We start from the raw sequence: 25,711 nt of genomic DNA on the forward strand, positions 1-25,711 counted from the left end.
GCACAATCGCTTTAGAGTAAATGTCAGTATGTTAACACACAAAGATGTGACGAGATATGGTTGAAAAAAACGCTGCAACACAAGCCTTTTTTCTCTTTTTTAAACAATAATATCATCACATATAAATTCTCTCTATCATAAATCAATTTGTAAGACATTTTACAAATCAAACTCAGCCTGAAGAAGAGAAGTACATTTACAAGTACATTAAGACACTGTGACACAAGGTTTGCTGAGTGAGAAACAGTAAGGCACCGATGCCGTCAGGGGCAAAGGTCGTTTCCAAACCGAAAGAAAAACATCACCAGTTAAAACCAGCATTAAAAACCAGATTTTTCAAACATGTCAAGAAAATGAAAGCCAAATGAACAATACTGCAAAGCATAAATATATTGTTATACACATAGTGTGTATTAAAACACGTTTTAAAAACCGTATCAGTGGAACACATCTTGTGAAACAGCAAGACAAAGAGCTGAAACAGTGTTCGACCTGGACTTTGTGTTGTTGTACGGAAGCAAAGAAGTAACAAAATAAGTGGAATTAAAAAAAAAAATTGATTTAAAAATGATTAATTAAAGACATGAACCACTACTGAATACTTGATGTTGAAATTTAGATACCACAGTATTAACAGCACGATTTAATTTGATTCCTGATTTGATTTCTGTGATATCTTATGTGGCTTTTTATGCCTCCATGCAGCAGCTGATTTAGACCTGAAACAACCAGACATTGGTGGTCAAAGATCAAAGGTCAAGCTCACTGTGACCTCACAACACGCATCTTTGGCCATAACTCATGAATTCATATGCTAATTCAGACCTGGAAACTGGATATTCACTGGAATCGCACACGTCAATATGGTTAGAACCTCCATTTTGCCAAAAAAGACACTTAATACCTTTTTATCAAATTCCTTCTGTAGTCTTCACTACATGTATTACATGAGTGTAGACAGACTTGGGCGTAACGTGTAACATGAATGGGTGGTGGAGTTAAACAGCCATGAGCTGGTAATTTTAGTTTGACTTAATATGCAATTTTACACCTGAAAACTACCTGCTGAGTTTGAGCAACCGGAATATAGTTTTTCTTTAATATATTTTCCCTGAAAACAAATTGAAAGTCATGTTTCTAAAGTTGTACAACTTTTTTAATTAACTTAACGAGGGGAATTTAAACCAAATAAATTCAGATGAATGGTTATCAAAATAAATCATTGCGCTGTGGCTAAATTTCACATCTAAGTCTTGAGTTGTTTGTGAGATTTAAATCTTAGTGGCCTTTTTTTGCTTCCATATTAGATTGCAAAACCTGGTTTCAACGTTCAAAAAATAAGTGGATAACTAGATATGTGGTGCTCTCAGGAAAGCTTTTCTATTTTAAATTAGCTTTCAATTTGCCAATTCTTTCCACCATCATTTATTTTTGTGAGTTTTTTGTTCACCATTCATCATCCAGGTAGAAATCCAAGATGCTCAAAAGATAACTTCTCTGATAATCTGGTCTTGACGACGGAGCATGGCTGCCATCAGACACCCACTGATATAAGATCACACTTTAAAGCCATTTCTATTCCTGCACACTTTCAGCTGATTCAACAAGATTACTCCCTTTTCTATAGGCTGTTGAATGACGACACATAAGAAGTCAAATCAAATGATCAAGGTTGATCAAAAAACAAATATTGCACGAGCTGATTTTTCCTTTTAGCGGGCAAATCTGGATTCAAACGATATCGCTCCACGTGTACAAGTCAGCTCCTGCCAAGCTGTCTTTCACATGGTGTGTTTCACTGTTGTGCTGTAAAAGCTGTGCTTCTGTTTCACACTGTTAAAAAGCATCAAAGCTGAAAAGTCTTGACAGATTGTTTGGAGATGAGCTCCGCGTGTCTCCATCACATCCCTTCTGGGTTTAGAGAGGGAAATGTAAAGAGGACCAGAGCTATAGGACACAACTGTGTTACTTTACCCTTCGAAAACATGAAATAAAATAACAGAATAAACAGTAGCAATCCAGAATAGTATTGCTCACAGGGTGGGCTAACATTTGATTCACTACTTAACTGTCGTGACACAATTTCCTCCTATTATTGATACAAAAATATATAAGAAAACATTTACTGTATATAAAGTGTATGGCAGACAATCAAGAAGTGGGTCACTTTGTTCTAAACACCAGTAATTAAATTCAGAAATTGTCACACCCAACAAGAAAACGCAACAACTACCTATATCACAGCCCCCACACCCCCTTTACTGTACCTCTCCAGTTAACACACACACACACACACGCGCGCACACACATCCACTTAGTAAACACTGCACAAAGCTAGCTTTCACCACAACCACAGGCACAGTAAAGAGTAGGCTATATGTATTTTCTGTTGTCTCTAAATGAAATGAAGTGAGAAGGTGGCCGCAGCTAAAAATACCCGCGGCTCCTTAAAGTCTGAACTCCCTTCAGTGAGGCTGAGTGGCGCTCTGCTGGGTGTGCTTTCTGTGATGATGGATGCAGGTCTGTGTGCTCTCAGGGTGTGTCTCTTGTCTGTTTTTGTACTGGGTCCACTTTAAGAAACCTTTGAACGGACTAAACCATAAGGCAAGGGATTGTGTGCGTGCAGCCACAGCACTTATTAGCACCAGAGCAGGTAAAGGAGAGCAGCAGGTACATTTTCTTCTCACCTGTTCACTCTTCCTGCTGTGATGTGTGTGAAGTTATTTTTATGATTTTGATACCCATAAAAAAAGTGTCTTCAATTTCACTGAATATGTCTTTGACATTCTGTGTGACTTCTGAATAGGGGATGGAAACAATGGAAACAATATCACACAGCCACCACAGTAACTATTACACTTTTCTATATATATAACATATCTCTGTCGGTGCTTCCACAAACTATTTTCCAAAAATATCTAACAATGTGAAATGCTCTATTGTTCTCAGAGAACTGAACTTGATCTTAACGGTGACACTTGCACTGCCGGCGGTGTCAGGTTATATGTCATACAATTCATTTGCCTGACAAAAGGGTCTAAAATTACTTAGACGTTGTGTTGTTTGCTAACGTCGAGGTGCAGACGATGGTGAGATATTTTGCCTCAGCAGTGTCGACTGAGGGATTTTCATGAGTGCAGTGTAGTAATTCAGCTCAAATCTCCAAAACAGTTCTCCAAAACAGTTCTTCATAAGTTCCGATGTCCAAGTTGGCCACCGCTTCCTCGACCTTCAAAATATCTTTCAACATGCCTCCAAACTCAGAGTCCAGCACATGTTTGAACAGATTATTAGAATGAATTTGACATGCTGAGATGTAGCGATTTAAGGTTATTAAACAATAATCTGTAACAATTACAATGTGGTGATTTAACCTTAATGGTATCCATATTATATGTATGTCTTCTCTGGGCAGAAGGTGGTGTGTTTTATGTTTCTAGCCCAAAAACAACAATGTGATTGTGATTAATGAATGAGAAATGGGGGGGCTAGCATGAGCAGTGATGGTAGCTTCATGTAGCCACACCACTGGCTTAAACAACAGACATCTGGAGAAACTCAATCTCAAGAGTTAAGGGGGAGAGTACGATGGTGTTTTCCCTCAGGCAGAGCATGGCACTGGTCCTCTTTACTGGTGTAACAAGGACGTTGCTACAATTATCTAGCTAGCTGGGAAAAATGGAAAAATGTGGTTCCTGATATTATGAAAAGTGGTTAAAGCTCCTGAAAGGTAACATTTAATATTAATCAATAAATGATGAAGCAACAGTTCCAGCTTCTAAAGCAAAACTATCCTCCTGGTCAACCCCTAAGCTTCCTGTGCATGGGCAGAAAAACTAAAGAGGAAGGCCACGTTTCACCAGAGCTGCAAACCGTTCCCATAAGATTAAGAATAATCCTGATATCAGTTGTTTGAGGTGGAGATGTGGGTACGCAACATTATCAAACAATAATTTACCAAGCACTGTCACCTGGAACCTGCTTCTTGGAACAGGTCCCAGGTCACCAGACAAAAACAGTGCGTGCCATCTATCCAAACTTAAAGGTCATTACAAGGCGATCCATGAACAAATGACATCACAGTCAGACTCCAATCAATGGCTGTGAGTGATTTTACAAACAGTGGCGTGAAAATGCTCATGCCATGCACGGCTGAACAACTCTGAGTGCAGACACACGTTTCTCTTTTTTTCATGGCCTCTGACCCTGCGTGCCTGGACGTCTGTCACGTTGCTGTATTCCAGCTGAATTGATCCGTTTCTCGCTCATCTGGTAGGACAGCTGCTATGTGCAGTTATTCTCACGCACTTTCTTCACTTACTTTTGTCTTCCTGTTAGGACTCCAACAAACTGTGCCAGCGGCAAACCTGCTGTCCTTTAGACTCTTTCATCTGAGTCCAGTGGGTGAGCTCCTCCTCTCCAGAGCTGTTGAGGCCGAGCGAAATCCAACCAATCATCTCCTTGCGCTTCATGCTGCGCTTGTTGTAGACGGAGAGGATGAGCGTGACGTCCGACAGCTGGAAAAGAGCTACCTGGAAGACAAACGTCTCTTTGTAGGTGGGGTTGGGCTGACCTCGACAGATGGATGTCTTACACTTGGACATTTCGTGGCCCATGGAGTTCAGTAAGGTCAGCTTAACATATGTATCTGAGCAAGAAACAGGTGGAGGACACAATTAGAGGGAAAACCTTTTATGGTTTACAATGCTGAAACATTGAGACTGTTTTCAGGACTGACTTTAGGATCATTTGTGCAAAATCCTTATGTGTCTCCTGTGTATTCTGTTTGAATTAAAGCATTACTACCTGCTGCAGCTGCGCGTCCTTTGCAGCAAAGTATGACACATTTCCTCCACAAAGCATTTATTCTTGTGATAATGTCACTGCGGTTGTACGAGATCATGACCACATAGGATGCGGTTTTCTCCTGATCAAACACAAAGCGCTGCTGTGAGTGTTCCTGATAACAGAGAGCGAGGACTCAAAGGGTGCAAGGAGCGTTACCTCAGCCTTGTTGCTATGCAACTACTGCATGTCTAACCTGAAGTAAGGGATAATACAGAAGATAAAAATGGACGGGAAAAAGTTAGCAATATGTCTGTCTGTGTTTAGAAGATGAGGAGTCTCTTCTAAGACAGATGCTTAAATGAATGCTCCTCATCAGGAAAGCCCTCCAGGAGCTGCTATTATTTCCTCTGACTTTGACATAATGTCAGTGTCGCGACATGACACGTGCACAGCTTTTTAGAGCCCAGAGCAGCATCCCAAAAACGTGCTCTGTCCAAAACATGAGTCACATATTTAGGAGGAGATACACGCCTGCTGCAAATAAATGACAATGTTCAAAAACATATACTCTGTGACTGGTGCACAGTGCTAACGCATCATGACAAGGGCATTAATCAGCTGCGGCACTGAAAATGAAATCTAGCCGAAGTACCATATAATCAAAGAGAATCAAGCTACATTATCAGCATTCAAGAATTCAGATGTAGTACAGAGCAGTTACTATTGCTAATCTTGGTCTGTGTGACATTTCCCAGCTGATTCGCTCCTATTTTACTCTAAATCAGCGCGCATTCCTAAAAAAAAAAGATAATTCCCGATAAACCTCATTCATTCAACCCCAAAGAAGAGAAAGGAAAAGGAAAAACACTGCCATTATCAAGTGATGCAGCATTCACGCTTTCCTCATTCACTCCTCGTTTCCATGCAGAAATCATGATGTAAACTGAAGCCACAAATCCAGCTGAAAGTAAACGAGGCAAGACTGGCAATCACAATGGCTCTCTGAGAGTGTTTCGCCCCTCGTCTACAACCATACTCCATAATAATGCTGTGTATTATGTTCCTGTCTAAGAGGGAGTATAAGGAATGAATTGCCGAGGCTTTCATGCTGTCGAGTGCCAGCTGCCTTCCAACGCCGAGCTCACCGCCTCAAATCACACATTCAGTTGCTCTCTTTGACATAAAAGCACAGTGAAAAAAATAGCCTTGATTTCTTTTTTGACTGCTGCTGAATGGGCTCCGCAGAGCTGTGGATGTCTTAAGTGGTCAGTAGCGGCGATGCATGGCTCTTTGGTATTGTTGCTGAATGAGAGAGGCTGCGACTGATGATTAACTTGACTTGTCGGCTTGGTACTGTTTTGAAGTGATAGAAAAGGAGCTTTGAAATTGCTCTGCATCTTTCACCGCGCTCTTCCCACTTTGTGAGGCGCACAAAGTCAATCAAGGCCTTCATAAGCATTTTGCACAAAGATTTTTTTCAGTGTTACCAGATGTGACTATTTTCTAAATGCAATTTGGAGACTATGCACAGTATGTGGATATGCTATTTAGGAAAGCACAAACAATATCAAAATCTGGCAGCTAGTCATTAGTTACAGACATTCATGAATACAAGGAGCACGGCAATTAATAGGAGGACAGTACAGTGTGTCTTGAAGATGAATATTTATGCTCCTCTCTATCACAGAAGTCCTGTTTTTGTTTCACGTGCTGTAAGCAGAACTGGAAAATGTCAAATTACACACAAGGCATGCCAAAGAGTACTGTTTGAATAAAGCCAGCAGTCAATGCATTTCCCTTGAGCTAGCCATTAGCCACCAAGCAAACTGTATTGAGTTAGCATGAAAAATGTTACTTCTGAGTGAAAACATGAAAGACTTCCAGGAATCACAGGCACAAACACAAGACCCAGGCAGCGGAGAGCGGTTACAGGGCTGCATGCACAACGAGACAACATACACATTCCAAAATGAAGGTTTACGACAAGCAGCTACCTCCATGGATGCATGCCCGAATTTTAACGTTTGTGAAAGAGTGTGCCAGATTTTACTTTTGGGAAATGAGCTTGTTTGCTTTTTCTTGAGATCTGGATGAGAAAACTGACAGAACTCTCATGTCTGTCTGTTAAATGTGAAGTTACAGCCAGGACAGGGGTAGCTTAGCTTAGCATAATGACTGGAAACAGCTAGCCTGGCTCTGTCAGGAACAATATCTGATTAACAACAACACTAAAGTGTAAAAATCGTGTTTTTTATAACAGTGTGCTGAACTGTTTCTTGGCTGGGTGCAGTGATAGCCAGGCAATTTTTACTACCTTCAGAAAGAACCAGACCCAATCTTTATGCTAAGCTAAGTTAGCCAGCTGCTGGCTGTAGCATCACATTTACTGTATAAACATTCTTATTCTTCACTTTCCTCATAAATCATTAATTTTTCCAACAACATCTTGTGAGGAAAGCAGGTAATTCATAAAATGGAAATTACAAGCTCAGTGAAAAATCCTTTGTATTTGATTGGGTGCCTCCATGAAGAAAGCATGAAAAGGTCTAGAATTCCACAACAATAACACCAGTAGGGACAGAGACTCACCTCTGATAATATAAACCTGTCCACCTATCAAGTGTTTTAGACAACAGAACAGTCCATCTGACAACAAGGGTTGGACAGCAGTAAGAAAAACAACGGACCAAGATGTCAAAAAGGTAGTAGGGTGAGAGAGCGTCAAGTGCAGACGTAACAGAAGATGCAAGGAAAGAGAAACAGGATCAGAAGGCCAACAACATTGCACAAAGTTCAACAACAGGCACTTTTTGTTTGAACTTGCTGCTCAGATGCCTGGAAACTAACTGAGGAGGCTGACCGGGAAATGAGGGAAACCAGGGGGTCAAACCAGAGGAAAACTGAAAAGCAGGTAGTGCAGCTGAGATAGACTGGACTATCTCTTTTTGGAGGAGTTACAAGCTGTGCATAGTTGTCTCTCACTAGGTCGTAAGTGGATAAATACAAGCAAACATTGATTTCATATCTGTTTAGTATTATGTCTTTATGTTAATGTGTTTTTCCAAGCACCTCGTTCTCTTTAAGTGTCCAAGTGCTATTAAGATTTGACATTAATTTAAGAGGATGAGCGTTGTATACTGACAGTATAGCTGACTTAAAGGGCTACCACAAAAAAGATGTTGGTGGCCTGTGTGGCTAACCTGTACAAGTTTTGACTGAAGTTTGGTGCAGAAAAACAATTTTAGTGGTTGTGAGATGAGCTGAAGAAGCAGATTAGTGTGTTGTTACTATCATATAATTCATACTGTGTGAGGCTGCCTGAACATAAATCCCTATGCACAGGCTCAACTTGTCCTCTCCTCGTGCGACATGGGTCAAAAGCTTGCTCCTCATCACTGCTCTTTTGGAAAATGACTAAAATAAAACGTTTTAGAGTACTTACTGGGTGGCTTGTTGGCAGCAAGGTTTTTGAAATGGATGCCTTTGATGATCTCTACAGAGAGACGTCCTGTCGTGGCGTTGTACACCAGGCCCACGAGGATCTCTGGTGTGGAAATCTGACTGACCGACTGGAATGATGAGGCGCTTTCACTGCACGTCATATCTGAGAGACTGACCTGGGATTCACCACCCTGAAAATGTTTGCAGTCGTTCAGAAAATCGTTCACTGGCATGTGCAAAAAACATCACAGTCGATCGGAGGAAAGACTTAGGTTCTTACTTCCTATCACCACTTTAGCTTCACTCCTATGAGAAACAATAAAAGTCAACTATATGAAACATTTCTTGTAGAATATCCTAATGAATACTTTGCAAACCACTACAAATGAATTGATTGTTGTTTTATTCCCTGGTGTGAAATGGAGGCCGTGTCACGCTACCATCTATTCCTCAGATGCATTAAATAGAAGTAGCTGGTTCATGAAACAAAACCTCTCCCAAGCTGCAAAATACTATATAGCCTCATTTTGAAAATGTTATCCAATCACACGAAAGATCAATCAGCAAAGAGAAGCAATTAGTGAGGCGTTATGAGAGCGCTTGAAAGCCAACACCTGCTTTGATCTTACTTACCGGGAGAGCGCAGCATGGGTCTAATATGACCGGCACAGACATTTTGCCCTGAAGGTTGAGCTTGGTGAGGTAGAACACCTTTTCCCCGAGCACCTTCTCTTTCTTCATCCGCCGCATGCTATAAAGGCGGAATCGGATGGCGTAATTGCTGATCATCTCTGACTCCACGTTGCTAAAGTGGAACGTCTCTGTGAAGATTGGGCACGGGCCTCTCTGGATTCCCGTCTTCGCCCTCTGCTTCTTGGTGGGCAGCAGCACCAGGTGGACTTGCCAGGAGATGTTGCCGGTGCGTTTTAGGGCTGGAAGGTCTGTTACTGCCATAATGGTGACCGCTAGCTGCTGGTCCTCTGAGTCAAAGTCAAACACCACGTCCAGAGTGCCATATTTTGCAATTGGATCTGGTTCATAACCTTTAGGAAGCCGAGCTGCTGATCCACGGGCTGACATGTCCTAAAGAAACCAATGATATGTTCAATGTGCATTCAAAACTTCAAATGCATCTCCAGTTATACCTTGCATCATGGGTATTTACCTCCGGGCTGAGGACAGCTGTACTGTCGCTGGGTACATCCTCTTCGTAGCCCTTGTTGAGGTAACTCTCGGTCTCGTGGCCGTCACTGCCCTCACTGGGGCATTTGCCAAAGGACAGGTGGGGACTGCCGCTGGTGTGGGACAGATCACACTTGGCGTCTCCCAGGTCCGACAGCGTACAGGACATCCTCGGAGAGCCATTCTCATCCTGATAAGGAGGCGGCTGAAGCTCATCCAGTGGCGGCGTTCGTCTCATCCTCTGGATGCAGTTGGCTGGTTGAAAGGGAAAGAGACGAAGTACCACAATAATAAACATAATGTTGTAATATCATAAGAGTTTTATTTGAACCATGTGGAGAAAGCCAGTCTTTCATTCACAGACACAGCAGTGCTTTATCAATGCTAATGTCTGCTGATCGATTGGTTGGTTGCCATGAAATTTGGTGCAGACATTCAAAGTCCCAGAGAATGACGCATACTGACTTTGTTGATCCTTTGGCTTTTCACTTATCCTGTTAAATAGCTCATCATCTCCTTGACTGACTGGATTAGTTCCTTGATTTCATAACTCTGATGTTTTTATTTCAGTGTTCAAATATTGACACTTCAACATACTGCCTTTCTTAGGATCAGGTGTCTTCATCCTGAAGTGGGCCATTTGCCAAAACATTGATCAGTATTAGTCGAATATGAGTTGAAATAAATGCATCAAGTTATGAGCGTGTGGCTTTCACAAGACACAAGAAGAAACAGGCTGAAATAAAAGCCGAGAAAAAGCAAAGCAAAAAAAAAAAAAAAGATAAACTGAAATGTATTGTGCTGATCTAAAGGTACCCTAAATTTCAGGTCAAACCAACGTCAAACACATATTTTTATCTTTGCTTTAAAAGTCAGACATGTCCAGATCTGTGCAGCACTGAAGCTAAAAGCAGCCACCCCTTCTCTGGATTTAAGATGTAGTGAACAGCATAGTTCACACCCTATGCTGGGAAGTACTGCTCTTATTTAGAGGAATATTTTCATTATTTTTTAACAACGTCAGATAACGGGAGACAAGTCAGTGAGCGAATGCGTACCCATGTTGTACAGAGTTTCCAGAATGAACGCTAGATTACAGCGAAGCAGAGGCTGAATTTACCGACAGTGAAGCACTCATTACGAAAGGATTACACAGTCATTAATGCATATGTGGTTCTGACATTTTCTATTTACTGACGTTATATTAGAGTAAATGTTTAACTTGTAGTTGCACCTAAATGCTAACATATAATTCCGGTTTTCCCCTCTGTCATAATGTGTGTCATTCATGTGATTCTCTATCAGTGACGCACATTTTTACTGTGAGAAGTGAAACTTGCTCTGTCCGTCCTCTGTGGCAGGAATCTTTTGAATGAACAACCTAAATAAAACATCAGGTATGCGCCATTAAAGGACTGAACTGAATACTTCTTAATCTGCCACAGATTTCATGCCTCTCACCTTTCTAAATGATTCAGTTGCCTGGAAGGCAAAGAATGAGGCTGCACTCAGAGTCTCCGCGGCGTGTATAAAGAACCTTGAATAGTGTTGTCAGCTGCATTCTCAAATCTGCCTCCCTTGTCCAATTTGGATTCACAAAAATTGAGCAGCCGATGCTAATACTCCCACAGGGACACTGGCGAGGCTTTAAAACCCAGTCTCTTGCAAAAAAAAAAGAAAGAAAACAAAAGACGAAGAAAATAACTTGGAAAAAAAAATCCTCTTCTTTTTCTGTCTCCTAACTTTTTGGAAAAGCCAACGCAACGATGACGTAATTCCAGCTTTCTCCCAAGTTCTTCAAACTTTCACTCTTAATAATGTCAGTGAGACACCACCTCAAAGTGGCACATAACAGTGGCAGGATGGAGGCAAAGGAGTCTTAACTAAGTGTCATGGAGGGCTTGATAAAAGGAGCAAATCCATTTTGAGCAGCTTTTTTCCCGCTGAGCCGGGGGCGGTTGATTTGATGGAAGCTGCTGTGCAAAAGCACTACTCTTTTCTCCAGCCCGCTAATTGGGATGGTTACCATTCCTCCTCTCGTCTAACCCACCCTTCCTTCACAGAGTTTCATCCCCTCTGTACTGGCAGTCGCCTTGTTTTGCCTTCTTGTACCTCTGTAAGAGGGGAAACAGTTTGTGCTTTGTGAATCTTGACTGTGAAACTAAGGGACAAATATTTTGGGTGACAATGAGTGGAGCAGCATGACTATAAGGAGGGAGAAAGACAGCTGACCTCTCCTCCGGTTGGCCCCTTGGAGTTTTATGTGACGGTCAAGATTTCACAATGCAGCAATTCAACATGATGACTATTAATCAGCGGCTGCTAATAGTGCGAGCAGCGAAGGCTCCAACCCCTTTAGGCAAAAGGCCAGTATCAGTTTAGCTAGTATAATCCTGCTTGTAACAACATCTCCCCAATTTATACAAAACAATGCATACCAGAGGTAAAGTCAGAATGAGCAATAAGTTGCCACTGAGAAACTGAGTACAGATGCAATCGCTGTGAAGACGCGCTGTAAAAAATGGCTTTTACAAGGTGTTTAAGCAAGAACAGCTTTTTGTGAGTGCCTCCGAGCACCTGGAAAACACAAACACACCATGTTTGATCTCGGCTATGTGGCTCCTTTGTACATCAGCAAGCTTGGGTTCTTAAAGAAATAGTTCAACCCGGGGAAATGTGCTCATTTACTTTCCGAGACTTAATGCACAGACACGGTTGATATCGAGCTCGTGTCTGTGCATTGAGTATGGAGCTGGAATCAGGATGTAATTAGGTTAGTTTCCTATAGAGACTGGCAGCAGGGAGAAACAGTTAGCCTGGCTCCCTCCAAACCTCAAAGATACACCAACTAGCATGCTTTAAACTCACTAAATAACAGCAACAACGCAAGCAACAGGTTATCCATCCCCCCAGTACCTCTGGGCAGCATTTCAGGCCAGAAATGTCTGGGGAGCACAGGTTGTGTTGCCTGGCTGTTGGCCATCTATAGCACCTAACTGCTTATTAATACCTAACTATTTGGAGGAAGGTGGGGTGGTTGGATGGGTCAAGCGCAGGACTTTCTCCTCCCTCCTTGCTACAGCTTTCTTATCACATACAGGCATTTTGTATTTCCATACATCTATTCCTCTAAGACTTACTCATGATGCTTTTAAGTACCACTGACATCTCAGGTCATATGTACAGTTTCACCATGACCAAAGGTAGTGACATCTACAGTGTTACTGAACTGATTGTGAGCCAGAGAGAGGCAACTTTAGCAAGCGCATTATACAAAGGTAACAACTCATTATATTGAAAAAATTGCTTTCATGAATTTGTTTGATTTGACCGAATGAATTCCTAAAAAGGTGTTGTGACGTGCTGCACGCAACAACGGCCTCATCAAGCGGTCGTGGCAGCATGCTAACCTCAGAGAGGAGAGGGGAAGCTGGTCGAGACAACGATTCCTTCTTTCCTGCTGCTCACTTCCTATTTTGGGATTTCTGTGCGGTGCCACGGGGGCACCCAGCTCTGCCTGATTCTGCAGCCTCTGCACAATCCTCCTCATGTATAATACATATGTCCTGAGGATAAAGCTCTTCATACTCACAGACAAACACAAGCAGCAGTGGGAGGCGAGAGAAAATAACACAGACGCCTCGGAACTTTTACGACAGCTTGTTTGAAATTAATCATGGAAACTAGGTTTAAATTTCTAATAATATTTTTATGTTTTGAAGGGTAACCGTGACCTGATGCCAGGACTGGTGTGAGATCACTGCTAATCCATGACGGCTTGCTGAGAAAACCACAGTCATCAAAGCCTTACCACAGGGAGGAAAATAATGGACTTCTACTGCTTTCAACCAAAGTGAAGCCGTAGACGGACAGACAGAGTTCTCACCGCACTTCCTCTGCTGGCTTCAGACCAGATTAGCGTGTTGGATTTCAAGGCAGCAATAATCTGATGATCTAAAAAAGTTTAGAGAAACAGCAAACACGTCTGAAATCCCCTCTGTTGCTATGTTTTCCTCGTGCCCTCTTTTTTATATTACAGAAAGAAATAATCTGCCTCCAACCTTGAATTTTCTATACAATCCTCCAAACCTTTAAGGCTGCGTGAATCACCAGAGCAACAAACACAAGACCTTTCATAGCTAAAATGTTGTCATATAAATAAACCAAGTCGATTTCAAATTTTTGCTGCCAGGCACACATGACTCAAATCCCTGCCCCTCTCTCTCACAAGGGACACTCACTACACTGAAGAAAACAAGTCAGTGATGACTGTCCAAAAAACAAAAATATCTTCAATCCAGTGTGAACTGCTTCTTTGAATTCAGTTAAAGGTATCGCTGTCTAGTCATTTATCCCCATATTTTCTCACTTTTTTTTTTTTTTTTCTTAATTTACAGTTTCAACGGTGAACGACCTCTTGGGTTACTGCACGTAGTGTTTTGTGTTTGATGGAATGGGGAGCTCAGCAAACCCCCCCTCATTTCTAGCGGCAGCAAAAATACACAGTGACCAGCTGACATTTGGGATTATTCTGAGAAAACAGGGGAAAAAAGTCTTTGATTAAACTGGTCTTATGCAACCAATGAGGAGGGGCTGCAAGTGTGGTTGAAATGCTTTGTTGATTAATTGATTAGTCCACAACAGAAAACACTGAGGATGCCATATACAGTACAATGTAACAGCAAGAGGTTTGGACTGGTGGTAGAATGAATAATGGCCATTTTGACATTTATAGACAAAACAATGAATCAAATAATTACAAAGATAATCAATTAATTGACATTAAAGCTAACCCTTAGTTGACGCCTTAGTCACAAGTAGATGGTGTTTTGGGTCACAAGCCAAAAAGGTTGTGAATCATTCGTTGAAATAAAGGTCTCATTTAACGACATTGTCGTTTGAAATCTAATTGGAGGATCATTTATTGTGGTAAATCAGCTACATGTGGCTCCTTTAAAAGCATGATGTTTAAAAGAGACACACTATTTCATGTCACTGCAGACCTACATGTTAATATCAGCAAAATCACCGACTGTTAGTGAGATAAACTATGAATAATTTGTATGGAGAATAAATCCAACTGTGCTCTGAATACTGAGCCCTGTAAGTGGACAATAGCAAGTCAGCAATGTGTTCAAGATTGCTCGCTCTCAGTCTTGTCAGAGAGCCACTTGACTATCAGCCAAGGATCATTGATATCCTTTAAGTCTCAAAGTGAAGGATGACTGTGACCGTCAGACACACACAAAAAAAATTCAATGAGGCTGTTGTGTTCCAGTTTTGAACAGATGATCTCCTTGAAAACTTGTTCGTATGACAAAAGCGAAAACATCTTCAGGAATTTCTGTGTGCTACCGAAAAGCTGAAAATCCTTAAAGATGATATCACAGGCCCAGTTTCCACATCTGGTGCCACAGCTGAAGCCAGACCGAGGATGACAGGGACCATCTAGTGGTGGTGGGGAGACATACAGCTTTTGCAGCACTTGCGTAACGACAACCTTGTGCAGTGCGTTGCTTCTTCACTAATGGAGTCAGAAGCATGTCATGCACTATTTATCCCTCAGCTACACATTCAAACATTGCTTTAAATAGACTGTGCCAGACACTCAGCCTTGGAACCTACTGTCTTATATAACACAAAGCTGGTTCAGACACGATTCACCAATTGGGGACTCTGGGATAGATTAGATTGTTTTTGTCTTTGAAAAACGCTTTCCGACAGAAGAACAGCTGATTTCTGTCTGAGGAGGTCACAATTACGTCTTTGTTTCGTGTCCAAACAAAACCACAGTTAGAGCGTGATCTGCCGGACATCGTCACCTATAAGGTGATGTAGGATCAGGTGTGCTTTATACAAAATATTTTTTTCCTTATTTCATTTATTTCATTCTAGTTTTACTTATCACAGATAAAATGCTCTTTTTCATTTGCTTATTTCCTTCCTCCCAAGAAATAGTTTGACATCTTGGGACATACGCATATTCATGTTATTGTAAATGTAAAATACCAGCCAGTTAGATTAGCTTAGCATAAAGACTAGAAACAGCTATCCTGGTTCTATCTCATAAAAAAAGAAAATCCCCCTACCAGCACCTTTAAAGCTCAATAAAACAATGTTTTTTCTCATTTCTTTTAATCCATACAAAAAGTGAACAGTAAAACACTCCTCCTGGCCAAAAAATGATCTGGGACATAACACCTGATAAAAACTCATTTTATTGACTTATTTTTTTGTTCGAATTAAACATATCAGTGTTAATTAGTGAGCTTCAGAGGTGATGACAGATGCAGGCTAGCTGTTTATACTGAGCTAAGCTAACCAGCTGTTGTCTAGCCCTATATTTCGTGTACAGACATGAGAGTGGTATTGATCATCTGAAACACTTAGATTTGTACACAGACTTATAAAAATACATTCATCCCCTGAGCCTCATTCATTTCAGCAGCATCCCACCAGCACACGTGACTCCAATTTAACAAACAACTGTTGTAATCAGATGAAGTCAAGTATGTTACACAACATAAAAGATTGATTCGTGTTCAGGGTGCAGATGAACTGTGTATGGCACTTTAATAATGTCAAATAAATCAACAGCGCACACTTCTAGTTAAGTGTCGTGACAGATGAATAGCAGACTGATCCAAATAGGTCAGTGCCGGTGTTCTCCTGCCTGTTTTCCATCCACCACGGAAAGCGCCTTGTGATGGAGAGTCTGGCAGATGGGAAACGTAGATGCATCAGAAAAGAAAAAGAAAAAAAAAAAACAGAAAAAAGAAAAGTATGAGGCTGTGCAAATTATGCAGACAGTTGACTGTTTCACAACCCTCCCACGGAGAGTGTGCTGAACGGGAGCTTCGCTTTGATCACCTCTCTGGATTAACTGACAGTGTGTATCTGTGTGTGTGGAGTATTTGTGTTTGTTGGATTGGAGGTACAGAGGAGTCTGTACATTTGACTCAAGGTTATTGCAGTGATGGCGGGGGGGGGGTATCTGGATTTAATTATTAAACAAGTGCAAATCTCATTGTGCAGTTGAGGCATCCTTTGTGGATGTTCTTGGAAATATAAACAAAATATCAAAGTGATTATGTATTGCAATAACCCAAAAAGACAGAAGTACGCTGCGACTGCACCGTCCCTGCATATAAATCCAAGCAGGGAGGAATTTTTCTAATTCTGTTCACAGATCCAGAACCTACCGTCGTCAGCTGAGGCTTCACTGCTGTAGCCGTCATAGTCAGCAGTCAGAGGGCTGTACTTCTGCCGGCTGTCCCAGCTGAAACCTCCTGCGTGTTTGGCGTTAGCGGCTGCCTTGGCTCCTCCCCGGAGGCCTTGGGAGCGGCTGACCGCTTCCTGATACTGACCCATCAGTTCATCCTCGCTGTCCGACGACGAGCACTGCAGGTCGGCATCAGAGTAGGCCTTGTCTGTTCGGGGCAAAGAAAGATGGCTTGGTGACTGTGAGACAGACAGATGTAAAAGGTCAGGTAGACTGGCAGCCTCTGCTGGCCTCAGTCTGGCATTACACAGGAAATCTCCTGAAATCCCTCTTAAAGAAAAATGGAAAAATGATTTCAGGCACAATCCCAGCGTCACAACAGCTCTCCAGAAATGAGCCTCAGCAGACTCTGTCTGTGAATGTGTCACCAGAGCTACAGCTGACAGCAAAGAGACAGAAAAGAAGAAGGAGGAGAGACATCTCTACTCTGAAGGAGAGTGTTCCAAACTAAAATGTCATTTGGTGTAACTGGGCGAAACATCTCAACATAAACTTTCAGAGCAGTCTTACATTGTTCTTTACGGGATAACAGAGAATGTAATTCAAGTGCAATGATTTTTTAGTTCTATGTATTTTATTCTATTTTTTCTTAATTTATTTCATTCTGTTGTTTTCTATTGCATGTTGAAAGTTTCTGACTGCCTCTGTGAAATAAAGCTGACAGACCAATAATCTTGCCTCGCCAACAGATTTGAACCATCATGTGTAAATGGTTTCTTATATCGAACTGATTACAACGTGATAGTCAGGTCATTAATTTGATAAACAAAACAATACATTTGCCTCTTGCTTTGAACTAGAAATGTATGAAAAACATGGGAAAAGTTCATCCTGAGCACAGAGCTGCAGATCATTCAGTCAAAACTTCTGAAACTTAAAGATCTGCACACTCACCACGCAAGGACATTTGTCATGACTCATTTTGTTTTATGGTTCTTTTTTTTTTGTCCTTGTCTGGTGATTCTGCAAAACTTAAGAAATCTGGAAACTTAGATGAAAAACAGCAGATGGACAAAGAACAAGTCGACACGATTATCTCTGAGATCGTCAGCTTTGGATATTTGACAGTGCTGATGCTGATATTCAGAGGCAGGTCATGCAGTGGCATCTGATAAAATACAATAAATTATTAATAATAACAAATGAGACACAGTTGCTGAACTTAAATGAACATTTATTTAATATTAACTGCCTTGAATTGCCTTTTTTATCTTAAGTAGACTTCCATCCATCCATTATCTATACCGCCTATCCCTTTCGGGGTTGCGGGGGGCTGGAGCCTATCCCAGCTACAATGGGCGAGAGGCGGGGTACACCCTGAACCGGTCGCCAGCCGATTGCAGGGCCACATGCAAAGACAGACAAACATTCACACTCACACTCACACCTACGGACAATTTAGAGTCATCAATTAACCTAATGAGCATGTTTTTGGTCTGTGGGAGGAAGCCGGAGTACCCGGAGAGAACCCACGCATGCACGGGAAGAACATGCAAACTTCACACAGAAAGGCCCCGCCTGACCCGGGGATCGAACCGGCAACCTTCTTGCTGTGAGGCACCCGCACTACCTGCTGCGCCACCATGCAGCCCTTAAGTAGACTTGTTTTTGTTTTTATTTGAGTGCACTGAACAGCATTTATCAGCAGATAGCAGCATCTCCTTGTTTCTTAGAGAGATTTGAATGTATTATTTACTTGAAGACACAAAAATATTTGAATATAAAAAATTGGCATTGTCTCTGTCTTTTTGTTTCATCTGCCTTGTGAGCACAGGCATTGCGACAGAAATACATTTAGAGAAATAGAAGTGACATTAATATACTGTTAATGGATCACTGTATACACATTTATCAGATGCATATTGTGCATTCAGATAGAAAAACGATATCTTTGTGTCTCTGTGGTCATTTTTAAGGCTGTATTCTTGATCTTGTTCAGAGTTATTTCTAATGCTTGGCCCATTCACACATAGACACACGAGGGCCAAATGAAACATAAAAAAGGTCAAACAAACTTCGAAATCAGAAAAATAGGTGATGCACAAACATTATATTAAAAAATATCATTGGCATGTCTTCTACAGTAATATAAACAGTAGCTAAAGTCAGTCCATAGATTCTGATGTATGAGCTGAAAACATCACCCAGTGGAACACCAGTTGTAGCTTCACACTTGTTCCAGTAAGAGGCAGCAGAGCTTCAATGTGACTCCAGCCTGAGCTGTGCTGTGAGGTTTACCATGCAGACTGAAAAATTGCTCCGTCTATCTGTATTTGCAAAGTATGTTTCATCACTTTTATATCTATTACAAAAACACTGTGGCGGCTGTGACTTAGGAGGTAGGGCAGTCGTCCACCAATCAGGAGGCCTGTAGTTTGATCCCTGGCCTTGGCAGTGCACATGCCGATGTATCCTTGGGCAAGATACTGAACCCCAGAACTGCCCCCGATGCTGTGCCATCGGTGTGTGAATTCCTATGTACGTCACTTACGATAAAAGCGTCTGCAAATGACTAATTGTAATTGTACATTGTCCTTCCAACAGACAGATTAGTCACAGAATGGACAGCAGAGAAACATTTTTCACTGGGTGGCATTATAACTTCACACAATGGAAAAGGGCACAACTACCCCATGTTTCCATTAAACCACTTCATACAGCCTCCCTTTGTTTTTAACTGAGTGTTTACCAGGTGGCTTCTCAGGGTAGAGCCAAGGCCCTGTGCAGGCTCCCTGGGGCCGCCAACCTTTTAAACGTCTAAGGCCCTGTGGACGGATGACAAGTAAACAGGCCTACATCTGTCAGCAACAGTAATCCCCTCGTGGGGTGAGAAAGGCCAGTGCCAGTGGAAAATGTCCCCATGCAGAGGTCAGGCCTCGTACTGCAGTCGGTGGCATGGGCCCATAATATTACGGAGAGGCTGAACGACACAAACGGCTTTTCTAGGACCTGGGTGGAGACCAAGGATCAATATCTGAACAATGAGAGGAGACCTGTGTAGGAATAAGGGTTGTGACATAGTTCCGGATCTGTCTCCTCAGCTGAAAGTGTAAGATATTTTGTAATTTATGCATGCTTTAAATTTTGGGGGGTGTTTTTCACACACTTTACCTTGTAAAAAAGCATCCAAGGTTTGTAGAAATAATTATTAACCCTCGAAACACAGGCTCACCTTGCAGCTCGGTTTTTTTCCTGAAGTCATCAAGGCACTGAAGGCTCCCTGGGTTCTCTAGTGCCAGCTTGTTGTTGAGGTACCAGAAGAGGAGGGTCATGAGGATGATGAAGAGTCCGATGGCTGTCAGAAACCCCAGCACCTCTGGAGAAACTGAGATGTAGGGGAAAAAAAAGTTCAAGAAGATTAGCCTCGAATGCTAATGCTACCGATAGCATTTCTCAAAATGAAAACACGTCGCTAATAAACTCCACTGCCTCCAGCGAAAGGCAGGATGTGCCTGCCTGTCCCATATTTCAGTTGCTAATTAAAGCAAGAGTTTGACATTTTGGAAAAAACTGTTTATTCACTTCTCACTTGGCTGAGAGTTAGATATGAGGGTCGATATGACTCTCATGGCTGTAAACAACTCCCTATAAAAGCTTGCAGCAACCAAGATGCTTCTTTTGGCCATAAAACATATGCATTTCCTGCCAATACAGCTGGAAACTGAGCGGCGGTTTTAATGCTAATAATAATTCAGATTTTTAATGTAATACTCAAATGCACCTCTGAGAGCGACTCTGACAGCAGTGTAAGTGCACCGGTTTAGTTCGGTTCTCCTGAGGTGATGCATAAATAAAAATCCATGTCACCACTTTCTTTCTAAACATTGTTTCCAGACAGATGAGAGACAGAAGGAGGCGAGTAGATCGAAAGCATGTGGAGGAGAGTGACACAGGTGGTTGGTTGCCATACCAACAGGTTCAGGTGCAACGTCACTCCAGACTCCAGACACAAATCAGAGCTCATTAAAGGCAACATTGTGCCTTTACGCCATATGTGCATGAGTGCACAGTGCATGAGTGCACAGTGCATGAGTGCACAGCGAGCTGTATGACCACCTTCACCTCACATATACACCAACCTCACGTACTGCCACGGGGGAGACTTCCTGTCTTAGTGATCACAACGTAATTTTTGTGGTAGTAGTTAAAAAAGTCCATAAACCACAGCAATCTAGGAGAACATTTTCACTTCTTAGACTTCTACTAAAGTTCAGGAGCTCGACTGTCATCTTCTGCAGGGAGTTCAGGAAATTCATTCGACATTTTACACTGGCCAAATAAATTTGTTGCAATCAGAGGATGAGTGGGTCACTGACTGCTCACAAGCTGTTGCACATTAAAAAAATGCTCCATTTTGAGGGAAATGACCCAGTATAATGGAAATATGTTCAGATGAAGGACTGAGGAGCATGTTAGAGAGGGGTACAAAATGATGTTAGGCTCATGCGGCGTGTAGCATCAGTGCTAACAGCTGTCCTGTAAGAGCCGCTGCACACAGACTGGATCCATTCTGTGCAGCGGCAGTAAATGGCCTCTATTAATGCCATTATTATCAAAGCCCTTTTTGCTGAGTGTGACTCATTGCAAATACTTATCTGGGATGATTGCCTCTTTGTGAATGACAACAATTTGCCCACATCATGTGGACAACAGAGTGTATGGAGCATTATGGCATGGAATGGGTATATGAGCTGCAGAGGACGTTTGTATTCACAGCGCAACATGCAGGATGCACCAAGAACCAGCGCTCACTGTCAAACACTGCACGCGAACATGTTCTGGTTGAAAAAGCAAACTTGTGCAGCAGTCTGTGTTCTCTCCACCATCCATAAGATGATGGTGGGAGTGACCGATAGGTGAGAGCGACGGATTGTGTGGATAGGAAAAAGAGGATGTACAACTATTTAGGATGTGAAGTACTTCCCTGGCATAGAGGGCAACTCTATCATATTAATATTGCATTTCCACAAAGGCGGGTGACTTATACACACACATTAAGAAGAATGATCAAAATAGAAGAAACTGAGGCAGAGATATCCTGATTTTTTTTTAGTATGGGGCAACCTGTGACATCAGATTTAACACTCAGTGTAGTACTGTTCATGACCATCTAACTGTTAATAATTCAAAGAAATCAACCATTGAAATAAAAAAGGTGTGTCTATATACAGTGGTACACCCTCTACATTAGATAAGCAACAATCAGTATTTAAGAGCTCAAATGTCTGAGATATTCACTGAAGGGTTGTATAACTAAGAGGGAGTGATAAAAGAGATAATATAAGATCTTTTAGTGTACTTAGAAAGACTCATTTAAAGTGATGAACTGAGCTTTCAACACAGAAGTCACTTCATGTAAAGTCCATTTTGTTCAATTACACCAAATGATGCTGATGGAAGATAATGAGCTCATTTGGCCAGAAAGTGTACTTGGATGACATCTTATTTTCCAATTGGTGATGATGATGATGCTTAGTGTTATTTATTGTACCAATATAACGCCACAACAATTAGCTGGACTCTGGTCTCTTTTGTCTTTATGTTTCTGGAAAGAGTGGATGAAGTAAAGTGTGTGTTACAGTGTGAGTGCATCCACTCCAAACTTTAAATCTAACTGTATTAGTAGTGTAGTAAACTGTGGTTAGTTAGATTAAACTCCATATTAACAGCCAGACTCGCTCTTTCATGCCTGAAGAACTGGACAAGAATGCGACATCCTCAGCTTTTCTACAAAAAAAGGCCAGATTTTTTGGAGTAAATGTTGGTCCTCTCTGTGAAATGTGCATGGGCTGTAATGAGCCTGTTGGTAGCCCACAGTGTTTGGTCACATGGTGAGGTGGGAGCAGGAGGCGTTCTCCCATGGGAATGCCTGTCTGCTTACACTGTAGCAGCTTCTCACTGTTGACTGAATTATTCACAGCACAGATGGAGCGGGATCCTGCTCTGTATAATTCCCCAACTGGCTCAAACAGGGAAAAAAAGATTCAATCAGAAATCGACAGACAGTTTCTCTCTTTACTTTTGACTCCCTGACTTCACACTACAATAACTGTTTTTTTTTTTGTTTTGTTTTACTCTGTATTCAGGTTTCATTCCTCACTCTACTCCCCAACACTGGACATGTGGCCAACACTGTAATGAAAGTGCTGTAACACAGTGTAGGCGATGCGTGGCGGGGGATGTCTAATGTTATTTCTCATTTTCCTGTTTAATTTTATGAAACCGAAGCTCAGTGCTCTCTAATTCAAATGCAGAAATAAGCCTGGAGCATCTAGATTCTCATCTTACATACTGTAGTTACAAGTGGCTTTGTATTTAGCCTTCAGAGCTGCAGCCAGTAACTGAAAATGATCCTGTTACAGTATAAGCAAAAATGCATATCATTAAAAAGTGACACTTATCCCAAATGAATCAGTTAAAAGCAATACATGAACAATACAAAGACAAATAATTGGGTAATTTCCAGCAGAGCACCCATGCGCACACATACAGCGCATGTTTAGTTTTAGCTAATATGACTTCTTTATCCAAATCTGCTGGATTCCATTAACATACAGAGAACAGCCCTTAGATAATGTGTGGGGGTCTGAGCGATGACTCACAAGAAGATTAAACAGTAACAGACTTTGTTACACAAGAAGCTCACAGAATAATAATGTGGGAAAATGTGGGGACCTTGTAATGGTTATAAAATGGACCACACACACACACACACACACACACACACACACACACACACACACACACACACACACACACACACACACACACACACACACACACACACACACACACTTGTAAGAGTCACTTTCTTTAAAGTTAGAGTTGGGAGTGGATTTTGAAGTAAGAAGAGAAGCAAACCTGAGAGAAAATGCTGACATATATATACTGTATATATATATATTGGTATTGGTAGTTGGTATAGATATTTGGAACTGAGTACAGCAGAAGACTGACTGATTTCACATGATGATGAACGTGATCACAGGAAACTAATGAAAGGCGCCAGGGAGGGATTCACCTCCTGATCATATATGCAATAAGTTTAAATATGACAATGTTATGTCTACGTTTTGCTTATTGATAACCTGAAAGGGTTATGTCCTTGGTGGTGGTGGTCAGCTGTAGTGCAGGAAATATAGGTTGATATTCATCTGGTGCAACGACTGATCACATGAGATGCTCAGTGTGAGGGTAGAGACTAGATGTGAGTGATTAACTGGTTGGTTGTATACCAAACAGAAGCAGCAGGTGGTCTCATCCCTCCTATCTGAAGCATTTAGTCCTCATCTCTGGCTTGAACTGGGTGACCTTGACTGGATCTGACAGCTATCATGGTGGTCCGAGGTGAAACTACAGGGCTGTAATTTGCAGAAAAAAGCCCACAGACAACTCAAATGATGATTGGCCACAGGATGATGACAGTGAGAGCGTGTGTCCTTCTCATCTGTCATTCTTCAGCACAGGGTGGTAAGACACAGGTCGCGCCGAAAGAACCACATCTCCCACAATGCCTCAGAGATCCCCCAAGAAGAGCAAGAGGATGTTGCTGGGGAAAAGGACATCTGGGCTGTTCAAGCTGACCCTGTTGCCATGGCGACACTGACTCAGGTATGTGGCTAAAAAAATAGATGGATAGATGTTCGATGATGTCAGTATTAGCTTTAGGCGAGTGGAGCTAAGGAAGATATTTTACAGCATTTGCATTTGAATATTAAATATTAAAGCTACTGCATTTAATTGGAAAATGAATGTAAACGTGTTTTAGTCAAACTCCTGCGAGTCAAAGTGCTTCATTGTCACTGTTGACAAATATCTTTGGTATTTTTGCTTGTTCATTGTCGCTCGTCTCTGTTGTCTTTGTTACGTTCTGTCTGCATGGAAACAGTTGCCATGTTGATTGTCAAAAAGCACAAAACCATCTCAAAACCACAAAGACACCCACACACTCCACAGGCAGACCATAAGCACTCTCACCAGCACTCCCATACACACTCCCACACATGTTCAGACAACGCTATGAAGCACAACACTGACTGAGTAGCCACAAGCCTGCGCACGCACGCACGCGCGCACACACACACACACACACACACACACACACACACACACACACACACACACACACACGCCTCTGGAATCAGTCTTCAACAACCACAAAAAAACAAATGGGATAACCCAAATTATGAAACACGCGCACACTTACACAACCACACCATTTCAGCCAGCTCACACTCTCAGAGAAGCACCCTCTGCATCTACTTGTGCATGTTTTTGGTTTAAAACATCTCATCTCCATCCAGAATATGAACGTCGTCATGGCAGAGGCAGGAGTGCTCTCACCGAACATGCAACATGATGATTATTCTAACCAGCCTGATTTCTCACACAGCCATCACAACCTTCAATACATGCATTCACCTCAAAAACAAATCATGTCGGCTCACTCTGGTGACACGACTAGAGACAGAACATGTGCTTTATGTAAATGTTACACATTACAGCTTTAGGATTACTCATATCGTGGAGTGTGGTTTGTCCCTTTAGGTCTTTGTGCTAAATCAAATCATAGAAATCCACAACAGTGCAGCAGTAACACTTCAGATTAGAGCCTACAAATTACAGTGTAATTATTTTGTGTATACGGAGAATGAATAAATACTTAACTGGGCAAGAAGAGACGACATAATAAATTACAGGGTAAGTACCTGCTTAACAATTAGGGGGTACAGTGATTGCTACTACGTAACAAGACAGAAAAAAAAAGAGTCAAATGGGTCGACAGTGCCAATGTCACCATTACAATAAAATTTGTTGGACATCAGTATCGCTTTCAAAAAAACAAAACCAATATTACAGAAAAATGACTTTGGGACTTTACATTGTGAACTGCTCATACTTACTTATTTCTCATTAATAGCGTGTACAGTACATTAGGCTGAACCTGCACCTTGATAGTTATGAAAAAGTTCAAATACATTTACGCGGTAATTTGCTGGCTGTAAGTGTTACCATATT

General features: G+C 41.7%; 1 protein-coding gene across 2 annotated transcripts in view; it reads right to left on the reverse strand.

Annotated features, from left to right (window-relative positions):
- Positions 1-101: 101 nt before the first annotated feature.
- Positions 102-25,711, reverse strand: part of syt14a (synaptotagmin XIVa) — a 38,034-nt gene continuing 12,424 nt past the window's right edge. For both annotated transcript variants that reach the window (XM_070979222.1, XM_070979221.1), the window contains 7 exons: positions 19,866-20,018; positions 16,614-16,841; positions 9,395-9,666; positions 8,863-9,312; positions 8,231-8,420; positions 7,378-7,434; positions 102-4,648 (listed from right to left, as the gene is read on the reverse strand). In XM_070979222.1, the coding sequence (XP_070835323.1) occupies positions 4,335-4,648; positions 7,378-7,434; positions 8,231-8,420; positions 8,863-9,312; positions 9,395-9,666; positions 16,614-16,841; positions 19,866-20,018 (1,664 nt within the window). In that variant the 3' untranslated portion in view covers positions 102-4,334. The remainder of the gene's footprint in view (positions 4,649-7,377; positions 7,435-8,230; positions 8,421-8,862; positions 9,313-9,394; positions 9,667-16,613; positions 16,842-19,865; positions 20,019-25,711) is intronic.

This window comes from Chaetodon trifascialis, chromosome 14 (assembly GCF_039877785.1).
Source record: "Chaetodon trifascialis isolate fChaTrf1 chromosome 14, fChaTrf1.hap1, whole genome shotgun sequence".
NCBI lineage: Eukaryota > Metazoa > Chordata > Actinopteri > Chaetodontiformes > Chaetodontidae > Chaetodon > Chaetodon trifascialis.